Here is a 17660-nt window from a genome sequence, read left to right as displayed (position 1 = left end):
GGGCAATGGGAGGGCTCCCGTTGTGGGATGGAGGGAGCAGGGTCTGAGATTCCCGCTGTCACCCCAGGGGGGCCCGTTAGGAGGCAGAAGCTGTGGGGTGAACAAGGACAGGCTCGGCTAACAGGAGGCAGCCGCCGGCCTGGATGAGCTCCTCAGCCTCAGGCACAAACGCACGACGGGGTGAATCTTGGAGGACTTCCTGCAGGAAACGGGTTTGGAACCTGATTCTGGGGGTAGAGGAGGGCAGCAGGAGGCTCTTGGCAGGGGAGAAAGGCTACCGCCTCTCACCGCCTCTGCGTGGTGGGGGCCTCCCTGGCACGGGGCTCCCCCTTCCACGCACCCGCCTGGCAGGGCCGGCCCGGGCCCTTCCCTTCCTGCCCCTGGCAGGGCCCAGCGGCGTCTGTGCATTTAATGAAACCGTCTGGCTGTGATACCATCAGCTCCAAGCTCGGCAGAGAACCTCTCCCCGGTTCCAGTAAGGGAAAGAGGGAGCGTTCCGATAAATAAAACCATATTAGAGAGCCGGCGAAAAAGCCCCTTTTGTTCCCACCCCCTGTGCTTCCCAACGCTTTATTTTTATAAGCGCGCGCGCCCCAGACCGACCGCGTTTACACAAAGATCACAATTGCACATTGTAGCGGCCGCGCACGCTGTATTGGTGTTGGCAGCACCCCCCACGCTGGCCCCCGAGCCGGCCGGCTCCTTCCAGCAGCCCCATCAGCACAGCCATGAGCTCAGCGCGGGGGGACAGGCGGGGGCGGCTTTCAAACAAAAATCACCCAGACCCACACGCGCGCCCCGCCCGCCCAGGGGAGGAAAACACACACAACAAAGGCATTGTAAAGAGCAGGCCCGGAGGCCTGGGGCCTCAGACACTGGGCTACTGTGTGCCGGGGCCTGGCCTCTCCCCGCCACAGGGGCCAGCCCCTCAAAAAAAAAAAAAGAGAAGCAAGTGGGGGTGGGTGTTGCTGAAGCAAGGTGGTCAGAGGAAGGCAAGCCAGACAGATGCACAGACACATCCCTCTTCCAGGAAAGCCAAGAGCGAGGAGGAGCAGATCCCAGGGAGAGGCGAAGGAAGGGTGAGGACCCTCTCTTCCTGGTCCACCCAGCCTCGGGCCTACTGGCCAGGCCAGGCAGATGCCCCCAGAGCTGAGGTGAAATGCAGCTGGACTGGAGCTCCCGGACGACCACAGCTGCCCTGGGACGCTCCGGCCATGATCACAGAGCAAGGTCCTGCCGGACTCCGTCCCCAGGAGAGGCCCCAGGCAGGTGATGCTTCTCTGGAGCTGGAGTCCTGCGCCCCAGCTCTGCCACTCAGCCCCTCCTGGAGCTCCAGGGCAGACACTTCTGCGTTCCCCAAACACTAAGCTTTCCTCGTGGGCCCTCCACCAACCAGCTCAGAACACCAGAATAGGGGCCAGGGCAGGTAGCATCACCCCACTTGCCAGAGAGGGAGCTTTGGCCCCGGAAGACTAAGTCACTAGCCGGTGCTGGCACACGGCCCCGACCGGACACACCATGACTCTTAGCCCAGTGCTCCGGCTGCCATGTGTACAGGGTAAGGGTCCTTCAGAGAGCAGGCTTCGTCATAGGAAGGCGCCGCAACTGAAAACTGTAAGACAGCAATAGTTTCGCTGTAAAATTAAGAAAAATTGTGTAGATGTATAAAGCCCAGTGTTGGCACACGTTTGACGGACTAGGTGTACTCTCCTTCGTTGCTGGATGCAATTCAGCAACTCTTCAGGAAAGCAATTGGGCAGCGTGCCCAGGAAAACATCGCACTGTTTATACCCCGCTTCCCATATTCCTGGGCATCATCCAAATTAACCAAAAACCTATATGTACAAAGATGTTCACTCGAGCGCTATTTGTCATCCATCATTCACTCCGGGTACAATGATTGACTAACCACATGTGGGAGGTAAACGCCATGCGAGGGATATGAAGATGAATGAGACACGGCCCAGGCTCTTAAGAGCATGACTACCGGTTAGAAGTGGTAACTAAACAACAGCTGCAATACAAGGAGATGTGCAGCTTAATCGTGGGGTGTCTAAGGTGCTAAGGGTGGGGGGTACTCAGTGTGGCCTGGTGACACTAAGTCCGTCTTCCCAAAGGTGGTCCCCTACCCTGCATCTCAAAAATGTGGAAGTTCGGCCAAAACTGGTTTTGCTTAGTGGATAGAGCGTTAGTCTACTATGGACTGAGGGGTCCCAGGTTTGATTCCGGTCGAGGGCATGTACACATGTTGCAGGCACATCCCCAGTAGGGGGTGTGCAGGAGGCAGGTGGTCGATGATTCTCTCTCATCAATGTGTCTAGCTCTCTATCCCTCTCCCTTTCTCTCTGTGAAAAATCAATAAAATATTTTTTTTTTAATGTGGACGTTCTCAAGACAGACCAAGGAAAAGGGGGTGTGGAGGCCCCCAGCACAGGTGACCAAAGGCTCCAAAGAGCACAGGCGCTGGGACACAGCAAGGAGTTAATCTGGTTCAGGGGAGGAAGAGCGGGCACAGGGCAGGGGGACAGAGGAAGGAGGAAGAGGAGAAGGAGGAGGAGGAGGAGGAGGAGGAGGAGGAGGAGGAGGAGGGTCACACACGGCCCTGGATTCACGCTGAGCAGCTTGGACCGAATCCTATGTAGATAGACCAGCGTTTCCCAAAATGTGTTCTTCGAAATGCGAGTTCTCCGGGGAGCTAATGAGCGCCGAAGCAATCACACAGGCCCCTTTCGCGGCCGCCGCCTCGGAGCCCCTCAAGGCCACGGCGCGCTGTAAATCTCCGCGCACAGCGGTTCCCGCCTCTCCCGCTCAGGAACCCTTTGTAAGTGGACCGTTTCACAAGCCTCCGATGCACTTCGGAAAACAGCTCCTTGAGCTCAACTAGAAAATTCCCCCGAGCAGAGCCGGACTTCTCTGAAAGCTGTGCTGCAAAAGAGGGGGTGGGCCCTGACTGGAGCCCAGACATGGGGAGCCCAAGCCTACGAATGTCCCAGCCTTGCCCTAACCGGTTTGGCTCAGTGGATAGAGCGTTGGCCTGCAGACTGAAGGGTCCCAGGTTCGATTCCGGTCAAGGGCATGTGCCTTGGTTGCGGGCACATCCCCAGTAGGGGGTGTGCAGGAGGCAGCTGGTTGATGTTTCTCTCTCATCGATGTTTATAACTCTCTATCCCTCTCCCTTCTTTGTAAAAAAAAAATCAATAAAATATATTTTTTAAAAAGAATGTCCCAGCCCCACCCAGGACTGAGTCTGGATCTGAGGGGACGAAAGCCCTGGTCCCCACAGAAGGGGCTGCCTCCTCAGGACCACCCCATCTATACAGCTCTGACCCCCCAGAACCACGAGGGCAACAAAGAGGACACAGGAGCTTTCTGCCTTGACAGATACGCCACCACTCATTCTCATGATTAGCGCCCCCCCCCCTCACTGAGGCCCCCACCACCACCCAGTCAGGCCCCCTGAGCCCCCTTACCTGCAGGGCTCTCGAAAGCGGTCTCTGGGTCCCTCATGCTAAGGGCCCTTCTCTGGACTGCGGTGACCTCAAAGCAGAGTCTATTTTGGTGGCAGTTCTGTTAAACAGAGCTTATGGTTCCCTCAAACCACCGCAATGTTGGTACTCAACCAGGGGAGAGCAAAGCAGAATTCCCTGAGGGGGTATTTGGGAAAAGCAGAAAGCTGCGCGCCCTCCCCCCCACCCCCCCGCCCCCCGGAAGGGGTGCTGCCCAGTAGGTCTGGTGTTGAGGACACGTGAGCCCTAAGTCCGCTCCCTCTTCTCCATTCAAGGTAAACCCAGTGCCTCCTCCAGATGGTCACCCAGGAGCGGCAGCCCCAGCCCCATATCCAAGAGGTCCTCGGAATTAAACAGCACTTTACATTTCTTATGCCCAATCGCCACACGGGCCACACGCCCAGAACCACATGCCACAGTCGCCCCTCCCGTGGTCCAGACAATTGTGCTGGACGTCCACTCCGCCCCGCCCACAGCGAAGCCCCCGGGCAGCCTGGGCAGCAGCATTTCCACGAGCCTCCTTTCCTGACTGAGTTTACTATTTTCGACAAATGTTTTCTGGGAAATTCCTGTGTGTTCCCCCAAACCCTCGGCCAGGGAGAAGGCAGCGGGCACAGCAGAGTCTCCGGGCAGTTCCAGGCCCCACAGACCAGGGACGGGGAGGGAGCACAGCTCGGGGCCACAGGAGCCCACCCCGGCCAGGCGGGGCCCAGGCCACCGCCGGTCAGAGTTGCAGAGGGTTTCAGACCCCCGGCAGCCAGGCCAGACCGTCAGACTAGAGACAGACTCTGCCCTGGACCCTCCCCAGCCCCAGACACTCCGGATTCACACAGGAGTTCCCTCTGAGAAATGCCAGCCGGTGGCCATGCACAGCCTCCGGCCGCCAGCCACCCCAGGGTCAGTTCCAGGGGAGAAATTGCTTTGGTTTAGGGCTTGGGAGTGAAAATAAACACTCTGGGTTTTATAGGTTCACCCGTGTTGGCTGCTGTTTTCCTTTCCAGCAGCTGCTCAATCAGGCCTTTCATTCAGAAGCCAGTGGCCTCTGAGGAAGCCCTGGGCAGTGCCCTCAACGCTCAAGGGATGTTTACTTGGGGGAGGGGGTGGGGCCAGGGTGGAAAGTGTGACGTCTCTGCAGGCCGGTCCCAGGCTGACGTGGCCCGCCTGCCCGCCTGCCCGCCTGCCCGCCTGCCCGCCTGCCTGCCTGCCTGCCATCCAGAGGGGCACACTGACTCCTAGCACAGGCTCCATGGAGGAGTCCCCTCCCTGCAGGGTCCCCACTGGCCCAACCCACAAAGGACCAGGGCCTCCCCGCTGGGCCCCATCCCACCGCCCGCCTCATACAACCCTGCCACCTGCACCCCCACCTCCCCTCTCCTCTCCAAAAGAAGAGGAAACAAGGTTGTGAGCTAGTCCACTTCTTTTTACCCCAGGGCATGTCCTAAGTGTCGGAAAGCCTCCTGGCACAGGTTCCCCAGAGCTGCAGCTGCCCGCCCTTGGCCTGCTCTCCCTGCCCGCTGGCTTCGCCTATGCTTTGCAGAGGGCACTCTCGGGACCCAGGGCCCAGGACCCAAACCACAGAGGAGAAATTGCTCTATCTGCCCTGAGCCTGGCTGCCCGGGGCTGGAGAACAAGTCCCTGAGAGGAGGGGATGCGGGGGCACAGCTGCTGGAAGGAGGAACCTGAGAGGTCCCACGTGGGGCAGGGGCAGGGGCAGGGGCAGGGGCAGGGGCAGGGGCAGGGGTGGGGCTGGGAAGGAGGACGGGCACATGGCTCTAAGCTGCAGGGCCCTTCTGTGAACAAATCATTCCCAAAGCAGAGCTCCGTGCTACTCCAGCATTTGGAGAGTGATAGATAGGTAACTCAAGAAATTACTTAAGCCACCTGAGTCTCTGTTTCTTCATCTATAAAACAGAGTGTTAAACATCTACTTCACACGGAGTTCTAAGGGTGACGTGACATCATGTCAGTGAAGCACCTGGGCTCATAGTGAGCACATCATTCAGTGTCCGTTCTTCGGACAGGAAGTGCTGCAGGCTCAAGGCCTCTCCCTGGGGGAGCTCACAGCCATCCTGGGAAGCATGTGACCCAGATAGATAGACAGCAATTCGCCTATGCAGTGGGCCAGGGCTCTGAGAGCGGTGCTGGATGGTCAGAAAGGAACAGCCATTTCAGCTTTGGAAAGAGTCAGAGGGCATCTGGGCTGGGTCGTGAAGGATGAGTAGGAGTTCGCTGGGTTAACAAGAGGGAGGGATTGCATTCTAGGGAGAGAGAACACTGAGTACAAAGGCTTGAAAGATGGCAAAAGTCGGTGGGGCCAGAGTGAGTGGATAGAGGGCAGTCCGGGAAAACTGAAACTGGCAAGGTCCATGCAGTCAGATCACAAAAGAGTTGTCTGCCAGGCTGCCGAGCAGAGGATGTATCTGTCAGTGTCTACATTTGAAATCGGGGGAGTGACATGACCAGATCGCCTCCTGGGGCAGTGCAGAAGGAAGCAGGGAGGTCAGGAGATGACCAACGTGTCCAGATACGAAGAGGCAAGGCCAGTTTCCAGGGACATATTCGAGGACGTTTCAGGAGCCAGAATCAACAGGACGGGGTGACGGTCTGTGTCCATGCTGAGGGGACACCAGGACCCAGGCAGCAAATGCACAGAAAGCCTGGGGTGGGGGGCGGGGCTGGAATGTCACAGGAAGTTCAGTTTGGACAGGATGAACTGAGGTGCCTCTGAGGCATCCGGGGGGAGAGACCAGGATGTGGCCGGACATGAGGGGCTTCTGGGAACTGAAGACCTAGAAGCTTCCCTGACAGGAGGGGTCACTGAAGCTGGGAGGAGGGCCCAGTGCCCAGAGAAGAGGACACAGATACGCTCTTGGGAACGCCAGGCTCAGAAGGCAGAGAAGCACCGGGGTAGGAGCAGGTAGAGCAGGAGGCAGCTACAGGAGACCCCAGAGAGAGGGCACCCTGGGGGTCTGGGCCAGAGGAGCTTTTAGGACGGGGTGGTCAGTAAAGCCAAAACCTAAGAGGGGTCAAGCCAGCCACCTGACAACTAGGATGTCACAGTGACCTGGCAACAACAGCCACCTCCACAAACTCACAAGCACCACTCCCACCTCCAGGGGAAGCCCTGGGCCTGGGCCCCGTGATCCGAAGGCCCCATGGCTGGGTTCCCAGCTCTCAGCTCTGTTCCCTGGCTCTCCTCCCTCCCCCCACCTACCAGAGAAAGAGTCCTTGTCCATCGCAGGCAGGTCCCGGGCCTGGTACATGTAGCAGCGCAGATGGTAGCGGTTTCCGTCTGCACCAGGGAAGAAACAGAGGTGCCACGTGAGGGGCTGGAAGTGGCTGAGAGCTGGGGCTAAAGGAAAAGGTGGTGTCTGTCTCTGGGAAGGGCAGGCACAGGGGCTGAACGATAGAAATGGCCCATGTCACATTCTGCAGAAGTGAGCCACTCACAGTCAGAAAAGACCACAGCTCAGAAGTAGACACCTGAGTGCTGTATTCTTGGGCCTGGCGAGAGTTGGAGAGAGGGGACAGAGGAAGAAGAGAAGGGAGGGAAGCTAAATGAACGACAGGAGAGGCCAGAATGCACCAGATCTTTAATGCCTGATTTGAAGCTTAGAGTGACACACCATACATAGACAGGCATGTGTGTGTGCAGGCACACACATACACACACACACACACACACACACACACACACACCAGAAGACACTGACTCACAAAAGAACAGACTCCATTCTCCACAGCCCCACATACACACCTGAACATATAGCCCCATTCAAACAGAAACAAAAGATCACACACCTAACAACATCACCCCGTAGACACCAGGAAGCACCACTTACAGTCGAAGATGCAGGAAATCGTGGGTCTGTTCACTCCAAAGCTCAAGGTGGAGATGGACGTGGAATCCTCACTCCTGTCATCCACCACACCGCCCTGGAGACACAGAGCCGGTCAGGACAGATTCTGACCCCACGCCTGAGGGTGACAGGGAGGCTGACCCAGAGAGCCCGGTTGCCGGGTCAGGAGACCTCTGGACAACACTCCTCGGCTGCTGAGAGCTGGCCCACCAGCCTCTAACTTCACCGTAGGGTAGCTCGTCCTCTCCTTCAGCCCACAATGTCATGTCCACAGGGAAATGTTTCTCCCTCACTCATGGAGACCAGACAAGTCAGAATGGAAGTTTGAGTTATTCCAGTCTATGACGTTGGAGTTTGATAAAAGGTGGGACTTGACTAGTATCTGTGGGGGAAAGCCAGTACTGATCTGCCCACCGGGATGAGTTAAGAAGAGGCAAAGTCTAGAGGCTCAGTCTAGCATCTCTCCACCCCTGAGCCTGGGTTCCTGGGCTCAGGCTGAGGCAGAAAACAGGGACAAGATCAGGAGGCAGTGCAGGTCTACACTGAGGCTCAGAAACCAGTCCATGCTTAACACTATATGGTCATTCCCCTTCCCCATTGTCCTCATTAGCACTGGGGTCTAACCACTGGGATATCAACCACCTCCTCTGGACTCCTTGTCTACCTCCTGATTCAGGGATGACCCATTGCCACCTCTGCCACACTGTCGCCACTCATGGGGGTTCTGTGTAGCTTGGGTGGCTTGGTGACCCAATAGAGACCAAGGCCTATAGGGAATGCTCTACTCACAGCCAGCCCAGCCTCCCAGCCTGGGCTTTCTATGACATCAGGTCCACCAAGTCCCTCTCCCCTCTTCCATACCTGTTCCTTACCCAGTCCCTCTTCCTAGCATACAAGCACACATACCCTTGAAAGGAAACCCTGGTTCCCTGTGGATGGCCTGTTCACACACACACACACACACACCCTCCTACCGCCAAGCCCACCCAGAATGGCCACTTCCCAGAGCTGTTCTCCTGGGCAGCCAGGATCCTCAACTGCAAACATTTCCCAAGAATCCCAGCCTCCCCCAGCGGGCCCTGGAGCTACCCATCCCCAGTGCCTCCAGATACAAAGCACAGGGCCACTCTCTCTCCAAACCACGCCCACCCTCCGGCCCCAGCCCAGACCCCTGCCCAAGAAGCCTCTCTGGACACTGGCCCTCCCACTTCCCATCTGCCCACATGCAGAGCCAGCACAGCGTCACCACAGTCACCACCGGCTCCCCAGCCCCAGTCTTTCAGTGGCTCTCACTACCAAATGGTCCTGGTCAGACCCAATGACCCGGCCCCTCTTTCCCTCTAACACCAGGGCTTATTTCCCTCAATCCCAGACCTCAGTTTCAGGCTGGCCACGCTCCTCAAAGATGGTCCAGGCTCCTGTCTGCTCCCATCCTAAGCTCATGCTGTTCCCTAGCCAGGAGAGCCATTGATCCTCCCAGTCCTGTCCTGGTCACTCGGGGTCAACAAAGAAATGCACCCAAAAGGTAGGTCCGTCTTCCTCTGCTCCATCCTGAAAGGGCCCATACACACACTGGGTAAACGTGTTCATCGGCTCTCCCCGGGCACACCGAGGTCCTGCTACACCTGGGCAGGCTCTCGCGCCCACCACAGGACACCCCCTCTCTGACAGCGAGAAGAAGTGACCCCCTTTCTTTTGGCCACAACTTTAACACAAGCTCCAGAACCAGGTTACTTGGGTTCCAATTCTGGCCCTGCCAGTCACTGGCTGTGTGACTTTGGGCAGGTTGCTTAACCTCTCCGAACCAGTCTCTGTAAATTTGGGAAAATCCCACAGTATCTGTCTCAGGGCTGCTGTGACTACTAAGGAGAAAAATTACATGTTCTTAGCATACCACGTGGCACATAATAAATGCTCAATAAGTGTTTGCTGTTATGAGAGAAATGGGGCACAGTCAGGACAGGGGGGATTAAGTCATAAATGGTGAGTTAGCTCATAGGGAGGTAAGCATAAATGATGGAGTTAGCAATCGTGCTTAGGGGTGGTATTCACGCATCCCATAGTTGTTCCACATTATTCCGGGAGCTGGAAAAGTGGACACATCAGGAGCGACAGCCCTCAGTCTCTACACACACACACACACACACACACACACACACACACACCACATACACACACCACATACATGGGAGCAGGATAAGAGGGAAGGTATCATACTACAGACAGGGGAGCTGGAAAAGTGGACACCTCAGGAGCGACAGCTCTCAGTCTCTACACACACACACACACACACACACACACACACCACATACACGGGAGCAGAATAAGAGGGAAGGTATCATACTACAGACAGGGGAGGCTACTTCAGAGAGACCCAAAGGCCAGCAAGCCTGGATCCTCCCTCCCAGGCAGGTGTGGCCCCCCAAGCCTCCTGCATTCCCACGAGGCGAGACGTCTGGCCTGGCTGTGTGCTGGCATCCCGCCAGAGCATGCACCAAGGCCAACAGCTCACCGTTCCCAGTTTCGGGGTCTGTGAGGCTGCACATAGGCTGGACCTGGGGGCCCCACAGGCCACCCCAGGCGTGAGGTGCAGGCACGCCAAGGAAAGCAGATCAGGACGCTGGAAACCTCTTGGCCAGCCCCCGGGTGCAACAACGCATAGCACACGCAGCTCGGTGCACTTTAGGGGAGGGAGGCGGGGGAGAGGTTCTGCTTGGGGTGGGATTGAAGGTCCAGGACTCTATAGCCCCTTTGCCTTAGCCTGGCACCACACGTGTGCCCCCTCCTCTCCAAACGTAGGTAGCCGGGGCAGGCGTAAGGAGCGAGGCCGCTCTGCCGTACGCAGCCCCAGAATTCCCCTCTCCCTCCAGGTGCCTGCAGGGACCTCCCTGCTCGCGGATCACTGCCAGTGCACATCCCCACTCACCTCACACCTCCTCTAGAGGGCCTCCCCCAGCCGCCTCCATCAGCACCGCTCCCACCCAGGCTTCTGTCTGGGGCTTTGGCAGCCCTTTCTGGGGCTCCGTCCAAGGGCAGGGCCACCGCCTGCGATCAAAAAGGGTGGCCCCCTCCCTGGGATTTCCACAAAGGCCAGGCCAGGCCAGGTACCTCTGGCCCTGAGAAGGACCATTCTTCAGAGGGAGCAGCCAGTGCTTCCCCCAGGAACGCCCCTCACACAGCTAGGGGTCCTCCACCTGTCCCGGCCCCAGAGGAGGGGCCCTCGGCCAAGGCCCCTGACCACCACCCCGTCCTGCCTCTCCACAGGCCTGCTTCCATCCCCAGCTCGCCCCCCGCCCCCATCTGCCACCCACGTGTGGCCCTGCCGCCTCCTTCGTCCTCCCCCTAGCTCACAGAGACAGAGGGCGCGTGCTGGGAGGAAGCAGGGAGAACAGGAGGTGAGCTGCAAGGCCCCCACTAACCAGGGCCCTGCAGCCGCCCTGGTCCCCACCCAGGGCAGAATCCCACCCTCGGAGACGGCCAAAGTCTTTCAGGCTCTGACCCTCCCAGGGGCACCTGAGCTCTCCACCCATCCACTCAGATCCCAGGAGCACAGGGGAGGCCGGCTCGCCCTCCCAACCCAGCCATGGCCTCGAACTGAGCCTCCGGGAGTCGGGAACTCGCCTGGAGCACACCGTGTGGGTCAGGGAAGGGGAGCTGGCGTGCCTCAGGGAAGCTCAGTTCCTAAAACTCAGGTTCCTCATTGTAAAGTCCTCCCAGTGGGAGGACTATAAAAATGCGGTATCTCCAGCCTTGGCACTGTGGGTATTTGGGGCCAAGTCGTTACTTGTTGGGGCTGTGCTATGGGTTGTTGAATGTTTAGCAGAACCCAGGGCCTCTACCCAGTAGATGTCCGTAGCATCCCCCACCCCTCACCAGACATTGTCTAATGTCCCCGGGGGAGGGGGGTGGGCAATAGACATGTCCCCCAGCTGAGAACCACTGGGGACTATTAAATAAGATGCACCCACGGCCCTTGGCAGGGACCTGGCACTCAGAAAAGGGTGCTAAGGGTGTCCGTTTAACTCCTTCCTCTCTCCAGTCTCATGTTAAATAATACCCTCCCCTCCTTACTGTCTGCCCTTCAGCTTTCTGTAATTTTGGAATCCACCACCTTCCCTCTCCCACGGGACCTTTGCACGGGCTGGTCTCTCACCTTGGAACGTCCTCCCTGATGAGCTAACTTGAGCTCTTCCTTCAGCTCAGTCATCACTCAGGCCTAGGCACCTCCTTGACTGCCTTGCCTGCATCAGCGTCCCCTGCCCAGCCTCTCCTAGCTTCTCTCCTGCCTCCATCCCTCCGTGCACACTCCCCTCTCCCTGCACCCAGCCCAGCGTCTGGCACTGGGTAAGTGTGTCCACGGAAGACTTACCACATGAATCCCAGCATTCCTCACCCTAAGCCAGGAGTGCCCAGGCCTACGGTCCCAGGGGAAGGGACAGAAAAGTATGCACTGGACAGCACCCTCCCACCCTCGGGAGGCTCGGGGACTGACACCATACAGGAAGGACAAGGGATGTGCATCACTGCACCCCAGGTGGGCCATCTGGGGGGTGAAAAGACCGACGTGGGCCCTTGGGAGGTCCCATTCAGGAAGTCTCCCTGGGGAAGGGCACGAAGAAGGGTGAGAAGGGTGCTGGGACAGGGAGGGCAGCCGCGTGCCAGAGGCCACCCGTGAGCTCAGGGGAAGGCTGGCTAGAGGGGTGAGCTGGGGCAGGGAGGGGGGCACAGCCAGCAGAGGGAGGGCTGGCTGCCTCTGCTCTCTCTTGGAGCCCAGGCAGAGCCAGGCTGCAGGGACGGCTGATGCTCCTTTTCCACCCGGCGACCTTCACTCCCATGGCACACGCACCCTCTCCTCCGCCCCAGGGCCAGGCCCAGGGCATTGGGTTTCCCACAGTCACATTCCTGCCGCCATAGCTCATGGCAACGAGACTCCCGGGCTGGGGCCGGGGCTGGCAGCCGCACGGTCTGCGGCCACCAACTCCGTCTTGGGGCTTGCCGTGTAAGGGATCCTGCCGCTCGCCCAGGGGACTGGGTGGCCTCCAACTGCTGCTGCCCAGCTGGCAGCCAGGGCTCCCGGGACAGCCTGAGCTCAGAATAGTAAGGAACACGCTCCCTCCCAGAGGCCAGGGGCTCCTCCCGGGGTCCCCAGAGCCAGAGGCCCAGCCCACCTCAGCCTGCAGATGGTTCTGCCCCAGGACCTCAGTGTGGCCACCACACAGGTCCTACGGAAACAAGCAGTCTCCATGCAGGGGACTCCTCGGCTGGCCTGAACTGGACCCGCAGAGCCGCGTGAGACCTCTCGCGCGTGTCTGAGATTCCCTTGCGCCACACGCTGTCTGTCACATACACACCTCCTCCTTCTGGTCATGGCCCATTGCCCCACACAGGCCTACAGGTTGGGCCAGCATCTATAGAGCAGAGGCAGGAGGGGGCCAGCTGGGGCAGAGCAAGAAGACTCGGGCTTCGCAGTGGGATTCCCGGGGCTGAGCAGGCAGGGGACAGAGACACAGTCACACGCACAGTGGCCAGGAAAGAGACCACAGAGCCTTGGAGGTATCCTGGGCGACCAGGGTACCCCCTGCCCTAGCACAGTCAAGCAGATGGACATGGCGGGGGGTGGGGAGGTCAGCTGCCCTCCCCGCTGTGTGGGGAGAACTCCATTCCTAGGCACGATGGACCCAAAGAGCAGGTGACAGAGCTGCTGGGAAGGGAGCTACTACTGAAGGCGCCGTCTCCTCTCTTATGTAAACGGGATCAGCACCCACCCCACCCCCGGAGCAGCAGGGGCTGGGGCCCACTCGTGGAGGCTCATGAGAACAGATCGTTAAATTCTCAGCCATTTTTTTGCGAGGCGGTTGTTAAACGCGGCCCTTTGTAAAAGCCAAATCCTGTAACTGTGTAACTACAGAAATTCATTGCAAAAAACAAAGGTGATAAATGCTCAAACTCATTACCTCCTACTTATTTTACTACTTTTTACTGTCGTCCTGCTCCTGAGGTTGTGTTTAGTATATCTATAGGGTCTATAGTGTCCTGGGCTCCTCCTGCCCACGCCTTCCCGTATCCACCTGCATGGTGTCACACCGCTGGCATGAAATGGGCCACGGCAGAAATATTTACCCCATGGGAATCAGCAAGTGCTACCAACCAGGCTGGATTTGTTGCCGGGCTTCTTTTCTGGAGAAAAAGACCCGCACAGCCTTAGGTGACCCGCCAGGACCGCTTCCTCACTGTGGCCTGTGCTGGGACACCACACAGCAGCACCGTGCTGTAGGGCAGAGTGCTACCAACGGCATAGCCCCGTCGCTGTCCACAAGGCTGTTCACAATACTCACGTCGGAAAACAGCTAGAGTGTTATTTGTCTTCTCTGTGCCTCAGTTTACACACCTGTAAAACGGGACTACTACTAAAACCCATCTCTTGGGATCGCTGGGAGGGTTAAGTGGGATAATATGGGAACAGGGAAGAGGGCGATGTGCTCTCGAACAGCTGGCAAGCGTGTCCATAAAGGGCCAGAGAGCACATCCTGCTTCCTCACAGAACTCAGGACCTGAGCAGGGTTCTGGGGCAGGAGAGAGCCAAGTGCCAAGGCAAGGCCTGGGGGGGGAGGGGGGGGAGAGACAATCCAGAGCGCACGTCACTGCCCTGGCTGTCCCGGTCTCGGTTTCTAGGGAAACCCCACACAGGCCAGCCGGCCAGGCCCGAGGAGGAGAACCCTTTAAAAGAGGGAACAGGGGAGCACACGGACCTCCCTTCCTCCTTGGGGCTGGTCGCAACCTTAAGTGGAATAGCAGCTGAGGGTGCAACCCCATTTAATTCACAGCTGGAGCCAAGGCTTGGAAGCAGCTGCTAAACTCCTTGCAAAACTCCCGGCCGGCCCCTGGGGAGCGGGAGTGGAGTCAGGAAACCTGGAGAACCCACGATGCCACGTGTGGGCTGGCGCGAGTGTCCGCCTGCATGTGTGCGTGCGTCCCTCCAGGGTTTCCACGACTTCGCATGTGGGGGCTGCAGGGTACGGTTCTCTCCCACGGCAGAACGCCTCGGTGATGAGGACACTGTTTGTCCCAGTTTGCCAGGAATGGCCCTACCTGAGTTCTGCCATCGTTCCTAATAGTGTCCCAGCTCAAATAGTGAATGCTAAGGTAAGGTGACCAGACGTCCCACTTTTGGCGGGACAGTCCCAATTTTTAACAATTTGTCCCACTCCCGTGGCGTTTTAAAAAAGTCCCGATTTATCTTTCCAAAAATCAGGACTTTTTTAAAATGCTGCAGGATGCGGAACAAATTGTTAAAAATCGGGACTGTCCCGCCAAAAGCTGGACGTCTGGTCACCTTATGCTAAGGTCACCCTGGGAACGGTGGGCGCAGACCTCATGCATGTACAATGACATACAACGGGGCACCAGCAAATCATTCGCTGTGACACGCACACATTCACGCACTGGCGCTTTGTCCCGGCTACAGAGACACATAGCTGAGCCCTACAGACATCATATCCCAATGCTGAGTTAGACTGAGCCAGTGTGCACAGTTAGAGGAAGTACCCAAAGGTTTGTCCATGTGGGGGCGCAGTAGGGGCGGGGGAGCTCTGCTTGACAGGGCTGGCAGCCAGCCTTTAAGCTGCCCTGCTAGCACAATGCCAAGCCCAGAACAAGTGCTCAATTTGCATATTCAATAAACAGAACCCATGGACACCGGGAGCCCCCTCTCAGTAAGAGCAAACCCTGTCGCGGGCCTTGGCAAACCCCTATCACCTCCCAGGTGCTGCCCTCGCTTTAAATGCCGCTATAGGCACAGTATGGAGGTGCCCTGCGCACAGCAGGGTTCCATCCAGGTCAGAAGACAGCTCCTCCCCTCTCCACCCACATCTCTCCTCCTTTTCACCAGTTCAGATCTCAGATTACTCCCTCTGGCACCAGCCTCTCCCTGACCCCTCCCTAGCACTTCTGGCTCCCAGCAGCCCTTCTCTGCCCCCCGGCCGGCCGGGGCTTGATTCCTGACTCTGTAGGTCCTCTCCACTTCTGGCCAGGACTCGGGCCTCTGCCAGCCTACTTGGAGGCATCCTGGGTGGGCCTTGGTACAGCTCCCCCCTGCTCCAGGGAGGCCAAGCGACCTGACTACAAGACAAGAGGGTGATGCCCACACCCAAGGGCTCTAGCCAGATGCCAGAGCCTCCCTCAGAGCCCACTCAGGGCCATCATGCCTGAACAGGAGTGGGACGATCTAGAGAGAGGCCAGAAGAGCCACTATCCTGGTTCCAGATTGACTCGTGCTGCGCCCCTGGGCAGACCTGTTCTCAGGCCTCAGTTTCTTCTGGGGCAAAGAGGGACTCAGACCAGGCGTGGCTACTGGGTCCTGGAAATGGGGCTGGTGTGACTGGGAAACTGAATTTTCTTATTTTAGTTAGTTTAAATGTAAATGTCAATAATCACATATGCTGGCTAGTGGCTACCATATTGGACAACGTGGTTCTGAACCTCAGTCTCTGCAACTATAAAATGGTCCTAATAACAGAATCCAGCCTTCTGGGGTCACTGTGAGAACAGAATGAGACAGTGCTTATCAAGCTCTCAGCCTGGTCTTTGGTACATGGCAAAATGGAATTTGGTATTTCCTACCCTCTTTCGGGTCCTAGATTGTGCTCATTGTACATACAGGCCACACACGTGCACACACCGTACACACTGCACACACCTGCACAGTAGTATCACACGTATATATGCAATTTGCATGCATATTGTGTGTACATACATCAAACATGTGATTACACATCAGACACACGTGCACACCCACAACTTTGCTCCAGAGCCAGGTGGAGAGCGCCTTTCGAACATGAAAGCTCCTTCCAGCTCTAAATCTCCCAATTTGTTATGAGAACAAATTGCCGAGTCTCCATCTCCTTCCCTCCCTGCCCAGGATCAGGCATCTCAGAAAACCCTTCCCGACACTCAGGGCCAAGCTCAGAGACGGGGCTCTGGAAAAATCCTTGTGTGTGGAGGGCAGGCCCAGGGCAAGAGCGACAGGACGGATTCTGTGAGCTCATCCCGGCAGCCGTCACCAGAGTTCCCAGAGAGGCCGGTGGCGTCAGGAGGGGTGACTGGGTGGGAGCCCGCGGTGGCGGCAGTGAGGGGTGTGGGGCAGCAGAGGGAGGCTGGATGGAACGCGCTATAATAGCAGCTTTGTGCTCCGCTCCCCAGCTCCCTGGGAACGCCAGGGAGATTATGAAACCCGGTGTCTTTGGGAATGCCAGGATATTAGCTGGAAAAAGAATAATACGAAAATAAAATAATGCTCACGATGGAGACAGCAGACGATTAGCAGACGGAGCCAGGGCCTCCTGCTCCGTGGAGGGAGCCAGGCTTGGCCCCGGCGGAAGGCTTCAGGGAAAGGCTGCCCGCGCTAATGAGCAGACAGAGCCTGCCTTCCAGCGAGACGTCTTCAGGAGGGGAGCTGGCAAGCGAGGCCAGCTTGCTGGGGAACACGTGGGCCCGGGGAGGGGTGCTACTAGGCAAGGGGGCGCCACAGGCCTGGTCCTTGGGCCCAGACACCCAGCAACGTCAGGTTACCAGGAGGGCCACCCGGTCACCACCCGCACACAGGCCTTCCCTAAACTCCTTCAAGCTCAACGTCCTCCTCCAAAAAGTCACTCTGGAATGACTCTTATTCGGCACCTCTAGGTGCAAATTCTACTGGGCTTATGCACAGTCACATGTGAGGGTCTCCCTTCCTAACCAGGGAGGCATTCCCCAGGGGTCAGGCCTCCACCATCCAATCAGGGGACCCTCTGAAGCAAAGAACACATTTCTCCCTCCCAGGAGCAGGGAGAACAGGTCCTCTTTCCCTGCCTCCCAGTCCAGGACCCGGGCCACACACACCTGCAGCCACGAACGGACACGCCCTGCCTCTCTCAGGGTGCCTCAATGTGACCACCTCCCTCGCCTCCGTGATGCTCTGTGCACGTTACATCCTCGATGCCCAAAGGTGGTCCTTGGACCAGCAGCAGCGCATCACCCGGAAGCTATTAGCAATGGAGGCTCTCGGACCCCACCCAGGCACTGACTGCAGAGAGTGCATTTCAACAAGACCCCCGGGTGGCTCCCACACTCCGAAGGGCTGAGAAGCACCTCTTTACATGCGTCATGTCCTTAATCCTTACAGCACCCCCAGGCTGCAGTGACTTTCCTGATGAGGTGACAGAGTCACTAAAGAGATAAAGAACCAGTCCATAACAAGGAAGTAGAATTGGAAGTAAACCTTCACCGTGACCCACCAGGTGCTCCTGCCAGGTGCATC

At 57.8% G+C, this 17660-nt stretch overlaps 1 protein-coding gene across 21 annotated transcripts in view; it reads right to left on the bottom strand.

The window, feature by feature from the left end:
- DYSF (dysferlin) overlaps nt 1-17660 on the bottom strand; it is a 192137-nt gene that overhangs the window by 70131 nt on the left and 104346 nt on the right. For all 21 annotated transcript variants that reach the window (XM_084901152.1, XM_084901143.1, XM_084901159.1 and 18 more), the window contains 2 exons: nt 7349-7442; nt 6721-6798 (listed from right to left, as the gene is read on the bottom strand). In XM_084901152.1, the coding sequence (XP_084757278.1) occupies nt 6721-6798; nt 7349-7442 (172 nt within the window). The remainder of the gene's footprint in view (nt 1-6720; nt 6799-7348; nt 7443-17660) is intronic.

The sequence above is a fragment of the Pipistrellus hanaki genome, assembly GCF_964339955.1.
Source record: "Pipistrellus hanaki genome assembly, chromosome: 12".
Taxonomy (NCBI): Eukaryota; Metazoa; Chordata; class Mammalia; order Chiroptera; family Vespertilionidae; genus Pipistrellus; species Pipistrellus hanaki.
The sequence above is the reverse complement of the archived record's forward strand: the minus strand, read 5'-3'. Positions and strand labels throughout refer to the sequence as shown.